The sequence below is a fragment of the Pygocentrus nattereri genome, chromosome 29, assembly GCF_015220715.1.
Source record: "Pygocentrus nattereri isolate fPygNat1 chromosome 29, fPygNat1.pri, whole genome shotgun sequence".
Taxonomy (NCBI): Eukaryota; Metazoa; Chordata; class Actinopteri; order Characiformes; family Serrasalmidae; genus Pygocentrus; species Pygocentrus nattereri.
The window spans coordinates 3,495,934-3,523,790 of record NC_051239.1 but is presented as its reverse complement, the minus strand read 5'-3'; the positions used below and the strand labels follow the sequence as shown (position 1 = coordinate 3,523,790).

Genomic DNA, 27,857 nt, shown 5'->3' with positions numbered 1-27,857 from the left:
CACAGGAAGCGTAGGGGGCGATACGGCTTCTACTGTTTCATTTAAAAAGCTCTATAATGTTCATATGATCCACACAGTCGCTCTGACAGACTGTAATACACTACAGGAAGCGTAGGGGGCGATACGGCTTCTATGGTTTCATTTAAAAAGCTCTGTAATGTTCATATGATCCACACAGTCGCTCTGACAGACTGTAATACACTACAGGAAGCGTAGGGGGCGATACGGCTTCTACTGCTTCATTTAAAAAGCTCTATAATGTTCATATGATCCACACAGTCGCTCTGACAGACTGTAATACACTACAGGAAGCGTAGGGGGCGATACGGCTTCTACTGTTTCATTTAAAAAGCTCTATAATGTTCATATGATCCACACAGTCGCTCTGACAGACTGTAATACACTACAGGAAGCGTAGGGGGCGATACGGCTTCTACTGTTTCATTTAAAAAGCTCTATAATGTTCATATGATCCACACAGTCGCTCTGACAGACTGTAATACACTACAGGAAGCGTAGGGGGCGATACGGCTTCTACTGTTTCATTTAAAAAGCTCTATAATGTTCATATGATCCACACAGTCGCTCTGACAGACTGTAATACACTACAGGAAGCGTAGGGGGCGATACGGCTTCTACTGTTTCATTTAAAAAGCTCTATAATGTTCATATGATCCACACAGTCGCTCTGACAGACTGTAATACACTACAGGAAGCGTAGGGGGCGATACGGCTTCTACTGTTTCATTTAAAAAGCTCTATAAATGTTCATATGATCCACAGGTGATGATGACAGAAAAGAAACTGAAGGATCCGATTCCACTAAATGATTCAGATTAACTGTGTTTACCATGAACGGTCAGTGAGAAATTTTTCTCTGATTGTCCTTCACTGTTTCGGGCCACACAGGTGTAAGTTCCAGCGTGAGAAAGTTCCAGAGGTCCAAACTCCAGCACACCAACCCCCACACCTACGCACACACACACACACACACACACACACACAGCTGAAAACACACAGAATGTCCAGCAGCTTATTTACAGCTGCTGATGCAGTGGAACATTCACTGACCAATAGCAGTGCCATCCTTCAGCCAGCTGACTGCGGGTGTTGGGACCCCAGTGACATCACAAACCAGTCGGACCCTTGAGCCCAGCGTGTGTGCGAGTGTCTCGTGGAGAGGTCCTACAACCACTGGAGGAACTGAGGAACAACACACACCAACAAGCCATTATTCACATGAATGGAGATGTTCCTCACTGCTTTGAAAATTTGGAGCAGAAAGATTCTCACCATGAACAGTCAGTCTGAAGGTGCGTTCCAGCTGCCCAGCAGGATTGGACACTCTGCAGGTGTAAATTCCACCATCGGCCACCTACAGAGCATTAACACCACACACACGGCTCTGCGTCACTCACCCTACACTGACATTAGGGCCGAGCAATGTAAATATATATACAGAACTGTGTGAAAGTTTTAGCTGTCTGAGCGAATGTTTAACCAGCTGACCTCAGCAGTGAATTCATCACAATATACATTAGAATAAAGTCATATTCATAATTCAAATCAACAGAAAAACAATAAACAGTAACAAGAATTTCTCGGGTCCATATTTTTCCTGGACACCTTCACAGCCGCCACAGAGACTCGTTAATATCATCAATTACATCATGAGCTCAATTTACTGAGCACTGATTGGTCAAACCAGGAGCTGCTTTTTAACAACATATAATACTGGGCTTCCTCAAGGAGAGGCTTGGAGATGGGGAAACACACACACAAACATCCAGAACATCACAGGTTATATATATACATATAAAATAATGACTTAAATATATATATAAAAAAAAAAAAAAATAAATAATATATATATATATATATATATATATATATATATATATATATATATATATATATATATTTTTTTTTTTTTTTTATTATTAATTACTATTCTATAATTTGGTTTATTCAAATATTAACACTTTTCTCAGCAAATAAACACAATTTACACAAATAGATTTTGAAAATGTGTCTTGGGGGCCTAAGACAAAATTGGTTCTATTTAACTGGATTCAGAGCCAGATACTGAATAAAAACCACCGTTTTCACAGAGTGCCTTTTAAAATGTAGGCTCTGTTTTTCGTGTATCATGAAAATTTCCTGAAGTTTTGCAACATTATATTTTTGCTATATTGCCCACTGCTAGCTGCGCTGGACCTTTCCCAGCGTCCTGCAGTAAGTGAAGGGCACCTGAGCTCAGATTAACCTGTTTAAGATGATTAGAGAGGAGTGTCACCTGAACTCCTGCTATCTTCAGCTGCTGCTGGTTTAACAGCAATCCACCTTCAGCGGTCAGCTGCTGTCCATTATGGTACCATGTGACCTCAGGCTCAGGTACCCCCTGCGCCTCACAGTGCAGAGTAACCGCTGACCCCAGCAGAGGGGTCATGACCTCTGATCCTGAGTGAGGGAGCAGGCTGGGGGGAACTAGAGCAGACAGCAGGTAGAGCTCATTATCAGCAAAGGCACAAAGACCGGAAAATGCTCCAAACACATGAACCACTGTCAATGTTTATGTAGGGGAGGTCGGGGAACGTCCCAGCACGGGGCACCATTTAACTCGGACGTGTGAAGATAAGAATCCTTTATTCGTCCCACAGCGGAGAAAAATCTCAAAGAAACCCTTTTCAACGAAGCTGAACATTCTACAACGTTGCTATAGAAGGTCAAGCAGTGTGAGCTTCTGTCCGCATCACCACAACTCCTAGTAATAAATATTAGTTACAACACAGAATCACTGAATTAACTCTGTTTGCACTGGTTAATCAGACGTTTCTATCAGGTGTTAAACCGACCCTCTGTCTGCTACAGTGAACCCACCCATGGGCTAAACTTGTGGTTGGTTAGTGTGGTGGGTAACACCTTTGCCTTCTACACTGTAGACTGGGCTTCAATCCCCCACCTGGGTCAGCACCCTACACTATACCAATAAGTCCTTGGGCAAGACTCCTAACACCACCTTCGCCTACCTGTGTAAAGCAATCAAATTGTAAGTTGCTCTGGATAAGAGCGTCAGCCAAATGCCGTAAATGTAAATGTAAACTGGAGCGCTGCACGTCCCTCATTTTGGGTGGAGTTGTACTGTAGGAGCTAGAAACAGTTCAAGTGTTTGTTTGTAGCAGAGACCTTTATGTTGCTTGTACAAAAACATGATTATTCCAATTCAAACATTTAAAAATCATTTTGTAAAAACAGACCGTGTGAGTTCACGCTCCGCTCTCGCCTACTAATGTAAATCTTTCTCCATGAATTACTGTGAGGATATTCAGTGAACATGGCTTTGCTAACCATAAACGCTCAGAAGGATGCTCTTCTGGTCCTGTCCAGCGGAGTTGGTCGCCGTGCAGACGTACTGACCAGCGTCCTGCTGCTGAGCCCTGGGAAGCTGCAGCATCTGCCCACCTTTAGATTTAGAGGTAACATTACAGCCATGCATTTCTCATGTAGCATCAAACCCTGATCCCATGTCCACTCTTTACCTGGCAGGACGTGAGCGCCTGTACTGAACTGCAGCACCTCTCCATCTCTGGTCCAGGTGATCTCAGCTGCTGGATATGCTTGTACGTCACACAGGAGGGAGACCATGTGACCTTCCACAACACTCACTGCCTCTTCACGCTCACCCACAATCCCTGGAGGGACTATAAGGCAGAGATGCTCAACTTCATCTAACAGAATAGCAAACTTTATTATTGACTTTATTATTATTAAGTTGACTAGTAAAAGCCAAATTACTGTTCTTTGTAATTACCGTCTAACTGCAGGATAGAAAACATTTCTCATCCTGCAGGTTTCACGCTAGAACAACGACACTTGGCAGGATCACAGGACCGATACTCAGTTAGGTTACTTGTGCTTTTCTTAAATGATCCAATGTACAGTGTTCATTAAACAATTGTTCAAAGATGATGTTTGGTGGATGTAAGGTAGCAGGGGATTTGAGGCAGCTAGCAATGGATTTAAGGTTTGGTATGGTGTTTAAGTGCCCAGCACGTCATACGTTTAATCCATTTAAAAGTCATTTTCTTGAAAATCAAAATGAATAAGAAGTGAGTTTTTTACCATGTACTGACAGACTGTAGAGTTTCTGCACAGCTCCAACTTTATTCTCTGCCACACACAAGTATCCAGCCATGTCCGACACCTGCACATCTACAATCTACAGACAGCAAACGGATTCAAATGAATTCTCAGCACATAAAACATGTAGGAACGGTATAAAAGTGGGTTCAGATGCTAAAATCCAATCAGGCGAGAGAACCCAGTAACAGGGTAAAGCAGATGGGTCGAGTGCTACGTCCAGCTGTCTGACGCTGAAACGCTGCAGCTACACTTCCATTTCACTGCAGAGTTCAGGTCCTGCAGGTGGCGCTCTCACCTCCAGCACACCGCCGTTCTCCTGGAAGTGGTAGTGTGTGTTGCTGTGGAGCAGCAGGCCGTCCTTCAGCCAGGACACGGAAGGGGGGGGCGTTCCTCTAACATGGCAGCGCAGGAACACAGTGGAGTTCACCACAGCAGACACTTCCTCCATAAACTCCTCTGACTGGTCCGAAATCCGAGGAGGGACTGTGTCAGGAATCAACAAACAAGCGAGGGCTTTAGTAAAATCGTCACAGATTACAAGACCTGCTGCTCCCTGCAAACGGAGGGTCAAGTCTGTCTCCCCAAGTATCTGGAGAAGAGTGGGTGGGTTCATCAGCGTCCACTTCAAATCTGTTTACAGGCGCCTCTATGGAATAAACACACTCTCTCACACACACACACACACGCACATGCACACACACTCACACTCTCTCACACACATGCACTCACGCACACACTCACACAGACACACACTCCCTCTCATACACAAATGTACAGACACACATACACACTCTCTCACACACACACACACACACACACACGTACACACACACACATGCACACACACTCACGCTCTCTCACACACATGCACACACACACGCAAACACACACACACTCTCTCTCTCACACACAAATGTACACACTCACACTCTCTCACACACATGCAAACACACACTCTCTCACACACACAAATGTACACACTCACACTCTCTCACACACACACACACACACACACACACACACACACAAAAACACACACACACACACACACACACACACACTCTCTCTCACACACAAATGTACACACACACGCACACACACTCACACTCTCTCTCACACACAAATGTACACACACACGCACACACACTCACACTCTCACACACATGCACACACACGTGTGTGATGATAGCAGAAATACAGAGGACGTGTGTGATGATAACAGAAATACAGAGGACGTGTGTGATGATAGCAGAAATACAGAGGACGTGTGTGATGATAGCAGAAATACAGAGGACGTGTGTGATGATAGCAGAAATACAGAGGACGTGTGTGATGATAGCAGAAATACAGAGGACGTGTGTGATGATAGCAGAAATACAGAGGACGTGTGTGATGATAGCAGAAATACAGAGGACGTGTGTGATGATAACAGAAATACAGAGGACGTGTGTGATGATAGCAGAAATACAGAGGACGTGTGTGATGATAGCAGAAATACAGAGGACGTGTGTGATGATAGCAGAAATACAGAGGACGTGTGTGATGATAGCAGAAATACAGAGGACGTGTGTGATGATAACAGAAATACAGAGGACGTGTGTGATGATAACAAAAATACAGAGGACGTGTGTGATGATAACAAAAATACAGAGGACGTGTGTGATGATAATAGCAGAAATACAGAGGACGTGTGTGATGATAGCAGAAATACAGAGGACGTGTGTGATGATAATAGCAGAAATACAGAGGACGTGTGCGATGATAACAAAAATACAGAGGACGTGTGTGATGATAATAGCAGAAATACAGAGGACGTGTGTGATGATAGCAGAAATACAGAGGACGTGTGTGATGATAACAAAAATACAGAGGACGTGTGTGATGATAGCAGAAATACAGAGGACGTGTGTGATGATAACAGAAATACAGAGGACATGTGTGATGATAGCAGAAATACAGAGGACGTGTGTGATGATAGCAGAAATACAGAGGACGTGTGTGATGATAACAAAAATACAGAGGACGTGTGTGATGATAACAGAAATACAGAGGACGTGTGTGATGATAGCAGAAATACAGAGGACGTGTGTGATGATAGCAGAAATACAGAGGACGTGTGTGATGATAACAAAAATACAGAGGACGTGTGTGATGATAGCAGAAATACAGAGGACGTGTGTGATGATAGCAGAAATACAGAGGACGTGTGTGATGATAGCAGAAATACAGAGGACGTGTGTGATGATAACAGGAATACAGAGGACGTGTGTGATGATAACAGAAATACAGAGGACGTGTGTGATGATAGCAGAAATACAGAGGACGTGTGTGATGATAACAGAAATACAGAGGACGTGTGTGATGATAGCAGAAATACAGAGGACGTGTGTGATGATAACAGAAATACAGAGGACATGTGTGATGATAGCAGAAATACAGAGGACGTGTGTGATGATAGCAGAAATACAGAGGACGTGGGTGATGATAACAGAAATACAGAGGACGTGTGTGATGATAGCAGAAATACAGAGGACGTGGGTGATGATAGCAGAAATACAGAGGACGTGTGTGATGATAACAGAAATACAGAGGACGTGTGTGATAATAGCAGAAATACAGAGGACGTGTGTGATGATAACAGAAATACAGAGGACGTGTGTGATGATAGCAGAAATACAGAGGACGTGTGTGATGATAGCAGAAATACAGAGGACGTGTGTGATGATAGTGGTTTGCTGTCGTTCCAGGAGTTTCAGATGCTTTTTAATCTTCCAGCTTTTTCACACTTTATGTACAACTTGGTTCTGCACTTCGAGCCTGTGGACTTCCCTGGGGCAGCACCGTCATCTCTCACCCCTCCCTAGACTGCATAAGAGCTCCTGTTTGTCAATAAATCTGCACATGGATCCTTCTGAACTTCCTGAGTCTGCTTACAGCCTATTTCTAGTTACACCTGTTATATTTGTAACAGCACCTGGCACATTAATGCATGTGTGGGAGTGTTTGAAGTAGCAGATATTTGACCTCGACAGTAGAAATAAGATCTGAAGGTCTTGATCTCCATGAGTAAACTGGGGGTGCTGAGTGCTTCATTTTGTTGCTATGTCTTTTGTTGCTTGCTGTATTTTGTATTACACTGGAGCACCATCTTAAAAAATGAAAACATTTGATCGCAAAAAAAAGAGTAAAATGTAAACAAAGAGCAGAAACAGAGCATCACTGTAATGTTCGCCGCTTACTGAGTACTTCCAGGTCAAAGTGCATCTGGTCTTCTCCTGCCTCGTTCACTGCCTGGCATGTGTATCTCCCGCCATCCTCCAGCTGAGCTCGGGGGATCTGTAGGACCTGCCCACCTTAAAGCCAAGGTAGCAAGTTAAGGTGCCTCCTGCAGTACTAACTGGTCTGTGTATTACATTTATTTAAGATGGAGTCATAAAATAGTAAATAGTAATATTAATATACAGTACAGACCAAAAGTTTGGACACCTTCTCATTCAAAGAGTTTTCTTTATTTTCATAACTATGAAAATTGTAGATTCACACTGAAGGCATCAAAACTGTGAATTAACACATGTGGAATTATATATACACAGAAAAGTGTGAAACAACTGAAAATATGTCTTATATTCTAGGTTCTTCAGAGTAGCCACCTTTTGCTTTGATTACTGCTTCGCACACTCTTGGCATTCTCTTGATGAGCTTCAAGAGGGAGTCACCTGAAATGGTCTTCCAACAGTCTTGAAGGAGTTCCCAGAGATGCTTAGCACTTGTTGGCCCTTTTGCCTTCACTCTGCGGTCCAGCTCACCCCAAACCATCTCGATTGGGTTCAGGTCCGGTGACTGTGGAGGCCAGGTCATCTGGCGCAGCACCCCATCACTCTCCTTCTTGGTCAAATAGCTCTTACACAGCCTGGATGTGTGTCTGGAGGTCATTGTCCTGTTGAAAAATAAATGATGGTCCAACTAAACGCCAACCGGATGGAATAGCATGCCGCTGCAAGATGCTGTGGTAGCCATGCTGGTTCAGTATGCCTTCAATTTTGAATAAATCCCCAACAGTGTCACCAGCAAAGCACCCCCACACCATCACACCTCCTCCTCCATGCTTCACGGTGGGAACCAGGCATGTAGAGTCCATCCGTTCACCTTTTCTGCGTCGCACAAAGACACGGTGGTTGGAACCAAAGATCTCAAGTTTGGACTCATCAGACCAAAGCACAGATTTCCACTGGTCTAATGTCCATTCCATGTGTTCTTTAGCCCAAACAAGTCTCTTCTGCTTGTTGCCTGTCCTTAGCAGTGGTTTCCTAGCAGCTATTTTACCATGAAGGCCTGATGCACAGTCTCCTCTTAACAGTTGTTCTAGAGATGTGTCTGCTGCTAGAACTCTGTGTGGCATTGACCTGGTCACTAATCTGAGCTGCTGTTAACCTGCGATTTCTGAGGCTGGTGACTCGGATGAACTTATCCTCCGCAGCAGAGGTGACTCTTGGTCTTCCTTTCCTGGGGCGGTCCTCATCTGAGCCAGTTTCTTTGTAGCGCTTGATGGTTTTTGCGACTGCACTTGGGGACACTTTCAAAGTTTTCCCAATTTTTCGGACAGACTGACCTTCATTTCTTAAAGTAATGATGGCCACTCATTTTTCTTTACTTAGCTGCTTTTTTCTTGCCATAATACAAATTCTAACAGTCTATTCAGTAGGACTATCAGCTGTGTATCCACCTGACTTCTGCACAACACAACTGATGGTCCCAACCCCATTTATAAGGCAAGAAATTCCACTTATTAAACCTGACAGGGCACACCTGTGAAGTGAAGACCATTTCAGGTGACTCCCTCTTGAAGCTCATCAAGAGAATGCCAAGAGTGTGCGAAGCAGTAATCAAAGCAAAAGGTGGCTACTCTGAAGAACCTAGAATATAAGACATATTTTCAGTTGTTTCACACTTTTTTGTTAAGTATATAATTCCACATGTGTTAATTCATAGTTTTGATGCCTTCAGTGTGAATCTACAATTTTCCCAGTCATGAAAATAAAGAAAACTCTGAATGAGAAGGTGTGTCCAAACTTTTGGTCTGTACTGTATATTAATTATATATTTAATTATTTATTTTCTTTTATACATATACATATACATATATATATATATATATATATATATATATATATATATATATATATATATATATATATATATATATATAAAAAACTGAAACTGAACTGTATACACGTAATAATAATAATAATAATAATAATAATAATAATTATTATTATTTTCAGCTGTTCACCTGCCAGAAGCACAGCTCCATCAGCGCTACCCAGCTTTCTGCCATTTCTGTACCAGTGGAGGCGGGGCGGTGGGATGGCGTTACTTTCACACGACAGACTGACTGGACGCCCCAAAACCACCTCTCGCTTCTCGGTTAACCCTTCATCTTTTCCTCTCCACTCTTCCTGGTCATCTCTCTCCCCTTGTGCCCATCCAGAGGTGCTGTGATTTATTCGACTGAAGACGGGAGGAACTGAGGGAAGGATACGGTTCAAACAAGTCACTGATAGTTATAAACACAAAGAATCTCACAGTAATGAAGCTACACAATGTGTGAAATCCCCCCAGTATTCAGGGGTCCGGCGTTGCCTGTCTGGTGACTCTCTCTCCATAGTGGCGCTGATGTTTCAATGTAAGCTGTTCTTCTCTAAAGTTTCTGTTCTAGTCGGTCCTGAGCTCTTCCTCACATAATTTTCCTCGTCTCATTTCGCTTACAGGGAGAAAGTGGAAGTGGAGGACGCCATGCTATACTTTCTCCATCAGGCTCACTCTCATCTGGGCAAGGGTGGAAGATCTGAGTCATGCTCTTTGGCTTTTCCAGTGACTTTAATACCATTCAGCCCCTCCAACTGAGAGCTTAGATGGCAAGGATGCAAGTCAATCCATAGCTGGTCTCCTGGATTACTGACTACCTCACTGGCAGTCAAGTAAAAGTTTATTTATACAGCACTTTTTACAACAGGTGTTGTCACAAAGAAGCTTTAGAGAAAAATCTGGGTCTGAGCCCCCATGAGAGCAAGAGGAAGAAACCTTGAGAGGAACCAAGACTCAAAAGGGGAACCCATCCTCCTCTGGACCACACTGGACAGCAAACAGCATTAGAATAAAATAGAATATTAGGAAAACAGGTGGGCAGCGGATAATTAGATAGTTTGAGTTTATGCAGCAGCAGGAGGAGGGTCAGTTCATGAGGGTGAGGTTTGCACAGCATTGAACAGCATGAAGCTCCATGGTAGTCAAACCTCAGTATTTAAGGCTGAAGGACTGCACATCAGAGACTGTAGTCAGCAGCACAGAAGCACCACAAGGGACTGTACCTCCCCCTCTTCTCTTCACACTGTACACCTCAGACAGGTATCTCGGACTGCAACTGGATGATAGGTTGGACTGGTCAGCCAACACAGGCATCCTGTACAGGAAGGGTCAAAGCCGGCTCTACTTCCTGAGGAGGCTGAGGTCCTTTAACATCTGTAGGAAGCTCCTGCAGAAGTTCTATCAGACTGTGGTTGCCAGCTTTTCGCACATCTTACACATCCATCCATCCATCCATCCATCCATCCATCCATCCATCCATCCATTTCCCCTTCAGTCTTTAGTGTGAGGAATGAGGAACAGTCTCTCTTCACTCTAAACTCTTGGGAAACTGGGCAAGTTTTCCGGTTTTAAGATCTGCTGCAGCTCATTGGAAAGTTTTCCAGAGGAATCCGGGCAGAGTTGCGGTTTCTAGACTATGAAGGACCAACTGGGTGAACCAGTCTGCTACAGCGCCACCCTGAGGCAGAGCAGAGCTGCAGCTCTAAGTAATTAAGAACACCAGAGACAGAAGCTGATTGTGGGGGAGGCAGATAAACAATCAGCTTTACTGAATCTGGATTAGAGCGTCTATTTTTCTCCAACAACTAACAGACAGCATAACGTCATAACAACTTTTCAGAGACCCCCCCAGAAAAATGATGTTAAAACATACAGGAGCCCCTGTATTTCACATCTTGAAGCTACAATTGATGTTTTTCTTTAAAAACTAATATGTACCCTGAACAGTGATGTGGAAGTCCCTCCGGTCCTCTCCAGCAGAGTTTGAAGCAACACAGGTGTATCGCCCCGTGTCGGAAAGAGAAACTCTCTCAATCTGCAGCAGGTGGCCTGCAGCAGGCGAAACTTCCAGCACCTGCAGAACCGACAGAAAACGATGAATCACAAACTCAAAACTCCTCTCTCTGTCTCTCTCTCTCTCTCTCTCTCTCTCTCTGTGTCTGTCTCTCTCTCTGTCTCTCTGACTCTCTCCGTCTCTCTCTCTCTCTCTCTCTCTCTCTCTCTCTCTCTCTCTCTGTGTCTCTCTCTCTCTGTGTCTCTTTCTCTCTGACTCTCTCTCTCTCTGTCTCTCTCTCTCCCCCTCTCTCTCTCTCTCTCTCCCCCTCTCTCTCTCTCTCTCTCTGTCTCCCCCTCTCTCTCTCTCTCTCACTCTGTCTCTCTCTCTCTCTCTCTCTCTCACTCTGTCTCTCTCTCTCTCTCTCTCACTCTGTCTCTCTCTCTCTCGCTCACTCTGTCTCTCTCTCTCTCGCTCACTCTGTCTCTCTCTCTCTCTCTCTCTCTCTCCCTCTCTCTGTCACTCTCTCTCTCATACACACACACCTGTAGCATACATGAAAAGCTCACCTGTCCATCTTTAAACCACTGAATGGCAGGTTCTGGAAATCCTTTGGCCAGGCAGGATAAAGTTAACGTCTCATTAATTCGCACTTTGTGCTCACCGCTTTCAAAACTCAGAGACGTTGAGGCGCCTTCGATCTGTGGAGGAACTGAGCAGACGACACCGAAGGTTTTCTACCCAAGCTGCTCTTCCTGGTATTGGACCTTTCAAAATGAAGCTCTCACACAGATCTTACCCAGAATGCTGAGTGTGTAGTGAGCGAGCGCCGTCCCTGCAGGACTAGAGGCCCTGCAGGTGTACGTTCCTGCATCCTCACTGCGCGTCGCCCCCACTCGCAATGTGCGTCTGCCCTGCGAGTAGGTGAGCTGTGGGCTGGACATGATGGGCCTGCCGTCCTTCAGCCAGGTGATGCTGGGATTAGGATTCCCTTCTGCTTCACACAGGAGAACAGTGGAGGATCCCAAAACTGCAGTTACCTCAGAGCTGTCACTGGACCTGCGGATGGTGGGTGGTACTGGAGGAAAGACAAAGAAGGACAGGAGAAAATAAACAGCATCTTTTAGAAACTCCTGTTCTTGACTCCTTTATGGCCACAATGACCAAAAGTCTGTTTGGATCCTAGGTCCAACGCCAAAGCCCAGTGCCGGTTCTGCTCCTGTCGCTCAGTCCAGAGTCGGTCAAGCTCCCTGAGGTATTTCATTTCCTTGAGTCCTCTTTTGTCCCAAGTGCTGAGTCAGGTACCAACTCAAGTTGCCCTCTGATCAGGAGCCGTATTACAGAAATTTCCTGTCTTTTTTTTGTTAAGACCTGACAAGATATCAAATTCCCCAGTTTATCCGAGTGTGCTAACGCTCCTCCTCCTAATAAACAGACACCCGTTCAGCTCCGCCTCCTCATTATTCACCTCCATCTCTGTAATACTCCATCATCTACATTAACACAGGAAGGTGATCAGAGGGGCGGTGGAGTTCGAGTCGGCAGCGTCTGAGATGTTTAAAACGCAGAGTTAGAAGAGAAAAACATCTCCCAGTGAAAGCCGCGTTTTACAGTAGAAATAAACGGAGCTCATTATGCTGGTAGTGAACACAGCATAGACTCATTTCCCATTCCTGTCTCCAGCAGTGCTCCGAAATCACGGCGCTTTACAGCTACTATCTTTCAAACAGGTGGCTTTACTAAAAAGGTATTTGTGTTTCATGTGTAATGATGAAGCAGAGGTCAGAGAGTTACCCTGGACAGTCAGCCTGAATTGCCGTGAGTGTGTTCCTGCGCTGTTTCTGGCTGAGCACTCAAACACACCCTGATCCCTCAACCTCACCGACTTCAGCTTCAACACCTGCCCCTGATCAGCGAACTCCACAAGAGTGTCTCCGTTACGGGACAAAACCCTGAAGAGAAAGGTGTGTATATATATATATATATATATATATACACATATACATATATATATATATATATATATATATATATATATAGAGAGAGAGAGAGAGAGAGAGATTTAAATCATTATTTATTATTTATAACCTCATGCTATGAGGTTCTCAATGTCAACACCAACAAGTAAACGCAGCACTACTGCATGAGTGTGTGTGTGTATGTGTGAGAAAGAGAGAGACAGAGAGACAGAGAGCGAGACACAGAGAGAGAGAGAGACAGAGAGAGAAAGAGAGAGAGAGAGCAAAAGAGAAAAAGAGAGAGAGAGACAGAGAGCGAGAGAGAGAGAGAGCGAGAGAGAGAGCGAGAGAGAGAGCGAGACAGAGAGAGAGCGAGACAGAGACAGAGAGAGAGACAGAGAGAGAGAGAGAGAGAGAGAGAGAGAGAGAGAGAGAGAGAGAGAGAGAGAGAGAGAGAGAGAGAGAGAGAGAGACAGAGAGAGACAGAGAGAGAGAGAGAGAGAGAGACAGAGAGAGAGAGAGAGAGAGAGAGAGAGAGCGCGAGACAGAGAGACAGAGAGAGAGAGAGAGACAGAGAGAGACAGAGAGAGAGAGAGAGAGAGAGAGAGAGCGCGAGACAGAGCGCGAGACAGAGAGACAGAGAGAGAGAGAGAGAGAGAGAGAGAGAGAGACAGAGAGAGAGAGAGACAGAGAGAGAGAGAGACAGAGAGAGAGAGAGAGAGAGAGACAGAGAGAGAGACAGAGAGAGAGAGAGAGACAGAGAGAGAGAGAGACAGAGAGAGAGAGAGAGAGAGGTTAGAACTCACTCTCCATTGAGACTCCACTCAACTGTTGGTACCGGATGGCCTGTAACACGACACTCCATCTCCACCTGCTGACCCAGTAACACACTCAGCTCCTGCACTCCAGACACACCTGAAATTACTGGTGGAGCTACACACACACACACACACACACACACACACACACACACACACACACACAGACAGAAGAGTACAATTAAGATATGTGAGCAATTATAGGAACAAAAAAAAAAACTAAAATAATGATGGAAACTAAACTCAAGCCACAAACGCTTAAAATGAGTTAATTATTGCAAAAAATCTGTACAAACAGAAATTTAGAACACAGCCAGGTGATTAAAAATCTGTTAAAAAGTGAGACTTCTCCTCTTTACCCTGCACCCCCACGTAGAAGACCCTGCTGGCCTGTCCGGCAGTGCTGTGGGCAGAACAGGAGAAAAGGCCAGAATGCTCATTCTGAATTCGGGAGATCTTCAGCAGTCGGTTCCCATTGTGCAGAAACACTCCAGAAAATTCATGGACCTATAGCAAATACAGGATAAATCAGTACTGACGGCATTAGCTCTGGTCAGTATGTCTCTGTGTGTGTGTGTGTGTGTGTGTGTGTGTGTGTGTGTGTGTGTGTTTGCACTGAGGAGCAAGTTTATTACATACACCTTCATTTTCAACTGCACTTTCCAAAGTAACATGACTTTTGTACCAGCATGAGTTACAACACAACCAGGCAAACCCATCCAACTCAACACAACTAGGCAAACCCATCTAAACCACCACAACCAGGCAAACCCATCCAACTCAACACAACAAGGCAAACCCATCTAAACCACCACACCCAGGCAAACCCATCCAACTCAACACAACAAGGCAAACCCATCTAAACCACCACAACCAGGCAAACCCATCTAAACCACCACAACCAGGCAAACCCATCCAAAACCAACACAACAAGGCAAACCCATCCAAAACCACCACAACCAGGCAAACCCATCTAAACCACCACAACCAGGCAAACCCATCCAAAACCACCACAACCAGGCAAACCCATCCAAAACCACCACAACCAGGCAAACCCATCCAAAACCACCACAACCAGGCAAACCCACCTAAACCACCACAACCAGGCAAACCCATCCAAAACCAACACAAGGCAAACCCATCCAAAACGAACACAGCCAGGCAAACCCATCCAAAACCACCACAACCACGCAAACCCATCCAAAACCACCACAACCAGGCAAACCCATCCAAAACTACCACAACCAGGCAAACCCATCCAAACCAACACAACAAGGCAAACCCATCTAAACCACCACAACCAGGCAAACCCATCGAAAACGAACACAGCCAGGCAAACCCATCTAAAACCACCACAACCACGCAAACCCATCCAAAACCACCACAACCAGGCAAACCCATCCAAAACTACCACAACCAGGCAAACCCATCCAAACCAACACAACAAGGCAAACCCATCTAAACCACCACAACCAGGCAAACCCATCCAAAACCACCACAACCAGGCAAACCCATCCAAAACTACCACAACCAGGCAAACCCATCCAAAACGAACACAGCCAGGCAAACCCATCCAAAACCACAACCAGGCAAACCCATCCAAAACGAACACAGCCAGGCAAACCCATCCAAAACCACCACAACCACGCAAACCCATCCAAAACCACCACAACCACGCAAACCCATCCAAAACTACCACAACCAGGCAAACCCATTCAAACCAACACAACCAGGCAAACCCATCTAAACCACCACAACCAGGCAAACCCATCCAAAACCACCACAACCAGGCAAACCCATCCAAAACTACCACAACCAGGCAAACCCATCCAAAACGAACACAGCCAGGCAAACCCATCCAAAACCACAACCAGGCAAACCCATCCAAACCAACACAACAAGGCAAACCCATCCAAACCAACACAACCAGGCAAACCCATCTAAACCACCACAACCAGGCAAATCCATCCAAAACCAAGACAACCAGGCAAACCCATCCAAAACAACACAACCAGGCAAACCCATCCAAAACCAACACAACCAGGCAAACCCATCCAAGCCAGCATGACTAGGCAAACCCATCCAAAACAACACAACCAGGCAAACCCATCCAAACCAGCATGACTAGGCAAACCCATTCAAAACGAACACAACCAGGCAAACCCATCTAAACCAGCATGACTAGGCAACCCCAACCAAACCAGCATGACTAGGCAAACCCATCCCAAAAACACAACAAGGCAAACCCATCCACACCAAGACAACCAGGCAGACCCATCCAAACCAACACAACCAGGCAGACCCATCCAAACCAGCATGACTAAGCAACCCCATCCAAACCAACACAACCAGGCAGACCCATCCAAACCAGCATGACTAGGCAACCCCATCTAAACCAGCATGACTAGGCAACCCCATCTAAACCAACACAACCAGGCAAACCCACCCAAACCAACACAGCCAGGCAAACCCATCCAAACTAACACAACCAGGCAAACATATTCCAACCAACACAGCCAGGCAAACCCATCTAAACCACCACAACCAGGTAAACCCATCCAAACCAACACAACCAGACAAACCCATCCAAAACCAACACAATCAGGTAAACCCATTTAAACAACCACAATCAGCCAAACCCATCCCAACCAATACAGCCAGGCAAACTCATCCAAACCAACACAGCCAGGCAAATCCATCCAAAACCAACACTACCAGGCAAACCCATCTAAACCACCACAACCAGGCAAACCCATCCAAAACCAAGACAACCAGGCAAACCCATCCAAAACGAACACAGCCAGGCAAACCCATCCAAAACCACCACAACCACGCAAACCCATCCAAAACCACCACAACCAGGCAAACCCATCCAAAACTACCACAACCAGGCAAACCCATTCAAACCAACACAACCAGGCAAACCCATCTAAACCACCACAACCAGGCAAACCCATCCAAAACCACCACAACCAGGCAAACCCATCCAAAACTACCACAACCAGGCAAACCCATCCAAAACGAACACAGCCAGGCAAACCCATCCAAAACCACAACCAGGCAAACCCATCCAAACCAACACAACAAGGCAAACCCATCCAAACCAACACAACAAGGCAAACCCATCCAAACCAACACAACCAGGCAAACCCATCTAAACCACCACAACCAGGCAAATCCATCCAAAACCAAGACAACCAGGCAAACCCATCCAAAACAACACAACCAGGCAAACCCATCCAAAACCAACACAACCAGGCAAACCCATCCAAGCCAGCATGACTAGGCAAACCCATCCAAAACAACACAACCAGGCAAACCCATCCAAACCAGCATGACTAGGCAAACCCATTCAAAACGAACACAACCAGGCAAACCCATCTAAACCAGCATGACTAGGCAACCCCAACCAAACCAGCATGACTAGGCAAACCCATCCCAAAAACACAACAAGGCAAACCCATCCACACCAACACAACCAGGCAGACCCATCCAAACCAGCATGACTAAGCAACCCCATCCAAACCAACACAACCAGGCAGACCCATCCAAACCAGCATGACTAGGCAACCCCATCTAAACCAGCATGACTAGGCAACCCCATCTAAACCAACACAACCAGGCAAACCCACCCAAACCAACACAGCCAGGCAAACCCATCCAAACTAACACAACCAGGCAAACATATTCCAACCAACACAGCCAGGCAAACCCATCTAAACCACCACAACCAGGTAAACCCATCCAAACCAACACAACCAGACAAACCCATCCAAAACCAACACAATCAGGTAAACCCATTTAAACAACCACAATCAGCCAAACCCATCCCAACCAATACAGCCAGGCAAACCCATCCAAACCAACACAGCCAGGCAAATCCATCCAAACCAACACAACCAGGCAAACCCATCTAAACCACCACAACCAGGCAAACCCATCCAAAACCAAGACAACCAGGCAAACCCATCCAAAACGAACACAGCCAGGCAAACCCATCCAAAACCACCACAACCACGCAAACCCATCCAAAACCACCACAACCAGGCAAACCCATCCAAAACTACCACAACCAGGCAAACCCATTCAAACCAACACAACCAGGCAAACCCATTCAAACCAACACAACCAGGCAAACCCATCTAAACCACCACAACCAGGCAAACCCATCCAAAACCACCACAACCAGGCAAACCCATCCAAAACTACAACAACCAGGCAAACCCATCCAAAACGAACACAGCCAGGCAAACCCATCCAAAACCACAACCAGGCAAACCCATCCAAACCAACACAACAAGGCAAACCCATCCAAACCAACACAACCAGGCAAACCCATCTAAACCACCACAACCAGGCAAATCCATCCAAAACCAAGACAACCAGGCAAACCCATCCAAAACAACACAACCAGGCAAACCCATCCAAAACCAACACAACCAGGCAAACCCATCCAAGCCAGCATGACTAGGCAAACCCATCCAAAACAACACAACCAGGCAAACCCATCCAAACCAGCATGACTAGGCAAACCCATTCAAAACGAACACAACCAGGCAAACCCATCTAAACCAGCATGACTAGGCAACCCCAACCAAACCAGCATGACTAGGCAAACCCATCCCAAAAACACAACAAGGCAAACCCATCCACACCAACACAACCAGGCAGACCCATCCAAACCAACACAACCAGGCAGACCCATCCAAACCAGCATGACTAAGCAACCCCATCCAAACCAACACAACCAGGCAGACCCATCCAAACCAGCATGACTAGGCAACCCCATCTAAACCAGCATGACTAGGCAACCCCATCTAAACCAACACAACCAGGCAAACCCACCCAAACCAACACAGCCAGGCAAACCCATCCAAACTAACACAACCAGGCAAACATATTCCAACCAACACAGCCAGGCAAACCCATCTAAACCACCACAACCAGGTAAACCCATCCAAACCAACACAACCAGACAAACCCATCCAAAACCAACACAATCAGGTAAACCCATTTAAACAACCACAATCAGCCAAACCCATCCCAACCAATACAGCCAGGCAAACCCATCCAAACCAACACAGCCAGGCAAATCCATCCAAACCAACACAACCAGGCAAACCCATCTAAACCACCACAACCAGGCAAAGCCATCCAAAACCAAGACAACCAGGCAAACCCATCCAAAACCAACACAACCAGGCAAACCCATCCAAAACCAACACAACCAGGCAAACCCATCCAAAACCAACACAACCAGGCAAACCCATCCAAGCCAGCATGACTAGGCAAACCCATCCAAAACAACACAACCAGGCAAACCCATCCAAACCAGCATGACTAGGCAACCCCAACCAAACCAGCATGACTAGGCAAACCCATTTAAAACAACACAACCAGGCAAACCCATCTAAACCAGCATGACTAGGCAAACCCAACCAAACCAGCATGACTAGGCAAACCCATCCCAAAAACTAAACAAGGCAAACCCATCCAAACCAACACAACCAGGCAGACCCATCCAAACCAACACAACCAGGCAGACCCATCCAAACCAGCATGACTAAGCAACCTCATCTAAACCAACACAACCAGGCAAACCCACCCAAACCAACACAGTCAGGCAAACCCATCCAAACTAACATAACCAGGCAAACATATTCCAACCAACACAGCCAGGCAACCCCATCTAAACCACCACAACCAGGTAAACCCATCCAAACCAACACAACCAGACAAACCCATCCAAAACCAACACAATCAGGTAAACCCATTTAAACAACCACAATCAGCCAAACCCATCCCAACCAATACAGCCAGGCAAACTCATCCAAACCAACACAGCCAGGCAAATCCATCCAAAACCAACACTACCAGGCAAACCCATCTAAACCACCATAACCACACAAAGCCATCAAAACCAACACAACCAGGCAAACCCATCCAAAACCACCACAAGCAGTTAAGTCCATCCAAAACCACCACAACCAGTCAAACCCATCCAAAACCACCACAACCAGTCAAACCCATCCAAAACCAACACAACCAGGCAAACCCATCCAAAACCACCACAACCAGGCAAACCCATCCAAAACCACCACAACCAGGCAAACCCATCTAAAACCAACAAAACCAGGCAAACCCATCTAAGACCAATACAACCAGGCAAACCCATCCAAAACCACCACAACCAGGCAAACCCATCCAAAACCAACACAACAAGGCAAACCCATCCAAAACCACCACAACCAGGCAAACCCATCTAAACCACCACAACCAGGCAAACCCATCCAAAACCACCACAACCAGGCAAACCCATCCAAAACCACCACAACCAGGCAAACCCACCTAAACCACCACAACCAGGCAAACCCATCCAAAACCACCACAACCAGGCAAACCCATCCAAAACGAACACATCCAGGCAAACCCATCCAAAACGAACACAGCCAGGCAAACCCATCCAAAACCACCACAACCACGCAAACCCATCCAAAACTACCACAACCAGGCAAACCCATCCAAAACTACCACAACCAGGCAAACCCATCCAAACCAACACAACAAGGCAAACCCATCTAAACCACCACAACCAGGCAAACCCATCCAAAACGAACACAGCCAGGCAAACCCATCCAAAACCACCACAACCACGCAAACCCATCCAAAACCACCACAACCAGGCAAACCCATCCAAAACTACCACAACCAGGCAAACCCATCCAAACCAACACAACAAGGCAAACCCATCTAAACCACCACAACCAGGCAAACCCATCCAAAACCACCACAACCAGGCAAACCCATCCAAAACTACCACAACCAGGCAAACCCATCCAAAACGAACACAGCCAGGCAAACCCATCCAAAACCACAACCAGGCAAACCCATCCAAAACGAACACAGCCAGGCAAACCCATCCAAAACCACCACAACCACGCAAACCCATCCAAAACCACCACAACCACGCAAACCCATCCAAAACTACCACAACCAGGCAAACCCATTCAAACCAACACAACCAGGCAAACCCATCTAAACCACCACAACCAGGCAAACCCATCCAAAACCACCACAACCAGGCAAACCCATCCAAAACTACCACAACCAGGCAAACCCATCCAAAACGAACACAGCCAGGCAAACCCATCCAAAACCACAACCAGGCAAACCCATCCAAACCAACACAACAAGGCAAACCCATCCAAACCAACACAACCAGGCAAACCCATCTAAACCACCACAACCAGGCAAATCCATCCAAAACCAAGACAACCAGGCAAACCCATCCAAAACCAACACAACCAGGCAAACCCATCCAAGCCAGCATGACTAGGCAAACCCATCCAAAACAACACAACCAGGCAAACCCATCCAAACCAGCATGACTAGGCAAACCCATTCAAAACGAACACAACCAGGCAAACCCATCTAAACCAGCATGACTAGGCAACCCCAACCAAACCAGCATGACTAGGCAAACCCATCCCAAAAACACAACAAGGCAAACCCATCCAAACCAACACAACCAGGCAGACCCATCCAAACCAACACAACCAGGCAGACCCATCCAAACCAGCATGACTAAGCAACCCCATCCAAACCAACACAACCAGGCAGACCCATCCAAACCAGCATGACTAGGCAACCCCATCTAAACCAACACAACCAGGCAAACCCACCCAAACCAACACAGCCAGGCAAACCCATCCAAACTAACACAACCAGGCAAACATATTCCAACCAACACAGCCAAGCAAACCCATCCAAACCAACACAACCAGACAAACCCATCCAAAACCAACACAATCAGGTAAACCCATTTATACAACCACAGTCAGCCAAACCCATCCCAACCAATACAGCCAGGCAAACCCATCCAAACCAACACAGCCAGGCAAATCCATCCAAACCAACACAACCAGGCAAACCCATCTAAACCACCACAACCAGGCAAACCCATCCAAAACCAAGACAACCAGGCAAACCCATCTAAAACGAACACAGCCAGGCAAACCCATCCAAAACCACCACAACCACGCAAACCCATCCAAAACCACCACAACCAGGCAAACCCATCCAAAACTACCACAACCAGGCAAACCCATTCAAACCAACACAACCAGGCAAACCCATCTAAACCACCACAACCAGGCAAACCCATCCAAAACCACCACAACCAGGCAAACCCATCCAAAACTACCACAACCAGGCAAACCCATCCAAAACGAACACAGCCAGGCAAACCCATCCAAAACCACAACCAGGCAAACCCATCCAAACCAACATAACAAGGCAAACCCATCCAAACCAACACAACCAGGCAAACCCATCTAAACCACCACAACCAGGCAAATCCATCCAAAACCAAGACAACCAGGCAAACCCATCCAAAACCAACACAACCAGGCAAACCCATCCAAAACCAACACAACCAGGCAAACCCATCCAAGCCAGCATGACTAGGCAAACCCATCCAAAACAACACAACCAGGCAAACCCATCCAAACCAGCATGACTAGGCAAACCCATTCAAAACGAACACAGCCAGACAAACCCATCTAAACCAGCATGACTAGGCAACCCCAACCAAACCAGCATGACTAGGCAAACCCATCCCAAAAACACAACAAGGCAAACCCATCCAAACCAACACAACCAGGCAGACCCATCCAAACCAGCATGACTAGGCAACCCCATCTAAACCAACACAACCAGGCAAACCCACCCAAACCAACACAGCCAGGCAAACCCATCCAAACTAACACAACCAGGCAAACATATTCCAACCAACACAGCCAAGCAAACCCATCCAAACCAACACAACCAGACAAACCCATCCAAAACCAACACAATCAGGTAAACCCATTTATACAACCACAGTCAGCCAAACCCATCCCAACCAATACAGCCAGGCAAACCCATCCAAACCAACACAGCCAGGCAAATCCATCCAAACCAACACAACCAGGCAAACCCATCTAAACCACCACAACCAGGCAAACCCATCCAAAACCAAGACAACCAGGCAAACCCATCCAAAACGAACACAGCCAGGCAAACCCATCCAAAACCACCACAACCACGCAAACCCATCCAAAACCACCACAACCAGGCAAACCCATCCAAAACTACCACAACCAGGCAAACCCATTCAAACCAACACAACCAGGCAAACCCATCTAAACCACCACAACCAGGCAAACCCATCCAAAACCACCACAACCAGGCAAACCCATCCAAAACTACCACAACCAGGCAAACCCATCCAAAACGAACACAGCCAGGCAAACCCATCCAAAACCACAACCAGGCAAACCCATCCAAACCAACACAACAAGGCAAACCCATCCAAACCAACACAACCAGGCAAACCCATCTAAACCACCACAACCAGGCAAATCAATCCAAAACCAAGACAACCAGGCAAACCCATCCAAAACCAACACAACCAGGCAAACCCATCCAAAACCAACACAACCAGGCAAACCCATCCAAGCCAGCATGACTAGGCAAACCCATCCAAAACAACACAACCAGGCAAACCCATCCAAACCAGCATGACTAGGCAAACCCATTCAAAACGAACACAGCCAGACAAACCCATCTAAACCAGCATGACTAGGCAACCCCAACCAAACCAGCATGACTAGGCAAACCCATCCCAAAAACACAACAAGGCAAACCCATCCAAACCAACACAACCAGGCAGACCCATCCAAACCAACACAACCAGGCAGACCCATCCAAACCAGCATGACTAAGCAACCCCATCCAAACCAACACAACCAGGCAGACCCATCCAAACCAGCATGACTAGGCAACCCCATCTAAACCAACACAACCAGGCAAACCCACCCAAACCAACACAGCCAGGCAAACCCATCCAAACTAACACAACCAGGCAAACATATTCCAACCAACACAGCCAGGCAAACCCATCTAAACCACCACAACCAGGTAAACCCATCCAAACCAACACAACCAGACAAACCCATCCAAAACCAACACAATCAGGTAAACCCATTTAAACAACCACAATCAGCCAAACCCATCCCAACCAATACAGCCAGGCAAACCCATCCAAACCAACACAGCCAGGCAAATCCATCCAAACCAACACAACCAGGCAAACCCATCTAAACCACCACAACCAGGCAAACCCATCCAAAACCAAGACAACCAGGCAAACCCATCCAAAACCAACACAACCAGGCAAACCCATCCAAAACCACCACAACCAGGCAAACCCATCCAAAACCACCACAACCAGGCAAACCCATCTAAAACCAACAAAACCAGGCAAACCCACACACACACACTCTCACTCACACACTCACACTCTCACACACACACTCTCACACATACACACACACTCTCTCACACACACACACACACACACTCTCTCACTCACACACTCACAGTCTCTCACTCATACACGCACACACTCTCACACACTCTCTCACACATACACACACACATTCTGTCACACACACACACACACACACTCTCACTCACACACTCACTCTTACACACTCTCACACACACAGACACACACTCTGTCACACTCACACACACACACTCTCACTCACACACAAACACACACACACACTCTCACTTACACACTCACACACACAAACACATACACACACACACTGTCTCACTCACACACTCACACTCTCTCACTCACACACTCACACTCCCACACACACACTCACACACACACTCTCACACTCTCTCTCACACACACGTACACACACACACTCTGTCACACTCTCTCACACACTCACACGCACTCACACACTCTCTCACACACACTCTCACACACACACACACACACACACACACACACACACACACTCTGTCACACAATCACACACACTCTCTCACACACACACACACAAACACATTCACACTCAAACTCACACACACACTCATAGTCACACACACAGACACACACTTATGAAACACTTTTAATTCAGAATTTAAGAAAAATTGTCTGAATGTTTCATTTTTTATATTAATAACATAGAAAATCAGTTTAGTCATGCTAAACCTACAGGTCTGCCATCTTTAGTCCATGTGATGGAGGGGAGGGGGACACCATGGGCATCACAGCTGAGGGTCAGAGGGTGTTTGAGGGTCACTGTCAGGTTAGTGATCTTGTCTCCCAAAATCACTGGAGGAACTGCAAAGACGAGGGTCAAACACCAGGATCAGGAAGCCGCAATGAAAACTTTTCGTACATCAACAAAGAGCGATAAACGTTTGGAAGTCGGAATCTCACCGTTTACTTTTAGCCGAGTTTTCCTTTCCGCAGAGCCCGCCTCATTCACGGCTACACACCGGTAGTCTCCGCTTTGGCTGGCAGATGCTGAACCAATCAGCAGAGAGCCGTTCTGAAACTGAGACACGCCATGCTCTGATTGGTCCATATTTACCTCTAGGCCATTTTTGAACCAGCGCACACTGGGAGGAGGAGAGCCTACAGGAGAAGAGCGTTTATAAATAAAAACAAACAGAATCTGTTTGAAAGAAAGATAAGCTTACTGAAATAGATCAGATATGATTAGACAGCTGGTAAAAAAAATCACTATAACTGCAATACAGTGTGTAATAAACAGAAAACTGATTTACGAAAAAACATGATTTATGTTTCAAATGTTCAAACAGACTGTGGTTAAAAATGGCAAGAGCCATTTCCCAGCAGCCTCTTGGACTATTTATTGACTGTGTGAGAGCAGAGACGAAGCCTTTAATGATTTATTGCCTGTTTAAGCTCTAAACCCGAATTCCAGCAGTACCTCCCACGCACTCCACATCTACCCCTACCAGCTCCAGAGGCAAGTGTGTTTATACAGCACATTTCATTCACAAAGACAAATTCGATGAGCTTCACATAAAGAAAAACAAAAAAACATAAATAGGAAAATAAAGACAAGATGGCGCCCACCATGGCAGACATTGTTGTGTTCCTCCTGCAACCAACGGCATTTATTATTTATTTCAACTGTAGTGTTTATTTTAAGTGTACAGAACATCTACGGTACAGTCAGTTACAGTAGAGAGGCACTCCTGGAGATCGGTAAAGTTCATCATGAACTTACCGTTAGCCTCTCGGACTTCAACTTTCTCTTACGCTCGCACTCCACCGGCACCAGCCGGCAAGGCCAGCAGCACCGGCCTCGGGTGAGCGGCGCAGCCGACGAACAGAGCGGCCAAAGCAGAAGCGGGTCAAGAGAGGTGGGCTACATGCTAGGCTAAAGGCTAGGGCTACACGGCCACCGCTACCTAGCCTGCTGCTAGCTAATGTTCGCTCCCTCAAAAACGAGCTGGATGAGCTGAGGACCAGAATAACAACCCAGCGTGAGATCAGAGAGTGCTGTGCTCTTATCCTCACAGAGACCTGGCTCTCAGACAGCACGCCAGACTCGGCGATCCAGCTGGAAACGCACTCCGTCCACCGCGGGGACCACACGGCAGCGTCGGGGAAGAACAAAGGCGGCGGTGTCTGCATCTACGTGAGCAACAGGTGGTTTTCTGATGTAAAAATCCGTTGAAAAACATTGTTCAGCTGACTTGGAGCTGCTGATGGTGAAGTGCAGAGCCTTTTATCTGCCAAGAGAGTTCAGCTCTGTGTTTATTCTGGCTGTTTACATCCTGCCACATGCAAACTCGACCACGGCGCTAGGGCTACTGCATGACGCCATCAGTGAACACGAGACCACACACCCAGCCGGCGACTTCAACCACTGCAACCTGAAGACTGTCCTCTCCAAGTATCATCAGCAAGTAAGCTTTCCGACAAGGGGCAGTAATACACTTGACCAAGTCTACAGCAACGTGAGGGGGGCCTATAGGGCTGTCTCTCGGCCACACTTCAGACGGTCCGACCACATCTCTATGTTCCTCTACCCACCATACAAGCAACCGCTCAATCAAGCACTTCCAATGAGTAAAACTATGTGGAATGAAGAAACTGATCTAGTGCTCAGAACTTTGACAGTACAAACTGGGATGTGTTCAGAACTACTGCTATGAGAGAGGACTGTACTGTTGATCTAGAGGACTATGCTTCTGGGGCAAGGGTCTACATCTGCAGCTGCACTGAAAGCACTGTTCCTACAAAGCACAGCAGAAAATATCCCAACCAGAAACCCTGGATAATCTGTGAAGTTTGGTCCATGCTACATGCTCGCCATGTTGCATTTCTCTCAGTTGACACTGAAGACGACAAAAGGTCCAGATACAACCTGCGTAGATCAATCAGACTTAAAGAGGCATAGAGTTTTACTGAAGCTCAGAGTTAAAGAGGAGGAGAGTTTTACTGAAGCTCAGAGTTAAAGAGGAGGAGAGTTTTACTGAAGCTCAGAGTTAAAGAGACGGAGAGTTTTACTGAAGCTCAGAGTTAAAGAGGAGGAGAGTTTTACTGAAGCTCAGAGTTAAAGAGACGGAGAGTTTTACTGAAGCTCAGAGTTAAAGAGGAGGAGAGTTTTACTGAAGCTCAGAGTTAAAGAGGAGGAGAGTTTTACTGAAGCTCAGAGTTAAAGAGGAGGAGAGTTTTACTGAAGCTCAGAGTTAAAGAGGAGGAGAGTTTTACTGAAGCTCAGAGTTAAAGAGGCGGAGAGTTTTACTGAAGCTCAGAGTTAAAGAGGAGGAGAGTTTTACTGAAGCTCAGAGTTAAAGAGGAGGAGAGTTTTACTGAAGCTCAGAGTTAGAACTACTGCTATGAGAGAGGACTGTACTGTTGATCTAGAGGACTATGCTTCTGGGGCAAGGGTCTACATCTGCAGCTGCACT

The 27,857-nt window shown here is 46.3% G+C and overlaps 1 protein-coding gene across 2 annotated transcripts in view; it reads right to left on the bottom strand.

The window, feature by feature from the left end:
- hmcn2 (hemicentin 2) overlaps positions 1 to 27,857 on the bottom strand; it is a 103,290-nt gene that overhangs the window by 43,701 nt on the left and 31,732 nt on the right. For both annotated transcript variants that reach the window (XM_037536256.1, XM_037536257.1), the window contains exons 25-42: positions 25,345 to 25,542; positions 25,118 to 25,245; positions 14,417 to 14,564; positions 14,046 to 14,172; positions 13,076 to 13,233; positions 12,081 to 12,359; positions 11,851 to 11,993; positions 11,227 to 11,362; positions 9,434 to 9,667; positions 7,383 to 7,496; positions 4,439 to 4,626; positions 4,123 to 4,219; positions 3,540 to 3,701; positions 3,349 to 3,462; positions 2,297 to 2,487; positions 1,294 to 1,375; positions 1,072 to 1,203; positions 851 to 970 (exon numbers count right to left, since the gene is read on the bottom strand). In XM_037536256.1, coding sequence (XP_037392153.1) covers positions 851 to 970; positions 1,072 to 1,203; positions 1,294 to 1,375; positions 2,297 to 2,487; positions 3,349 to 3,462; positions 3,540 to 3,701; positions 4,123 to 4,219; positions 4,439 to 4,626; positions 7,383 to 7,496; positions 9,434 to 9,667; positions 11,227 to 11,362; positions 11,851 to 11,993; positions 12,081 to 12,359; positions 13,076 to 13,233; positions 14,046 to 14,172; positions 14,417 to 14,564; positions 25,118 to 25,245; positions 25,345 to 25,542 — 2,751 coding nt within the window. The remainder of the gene's footprint in view (positions 1 to 850; positions 971 to 1,071; positions 1,204 to 1,293; positions 1,376 to 2,296; positions 2,488 to 3,348; positions 3,463 to 3,539; positions 3,702 to 4,122; positions 4,220 to 4,438; positions 4,627 to 7,382; positions 7,497 to 9,433; positions 9,668 to 11,226; positions 11,363 to 11,850; positions 11,994 to 12,080; positions 12,360 to 13,075; positions 13,234 to 14,045; positions 14,173 to 14,416; positions 14,565 to 25,117; positions 25,246 to 25,344; positions 25,543 to 27,857) is intronic.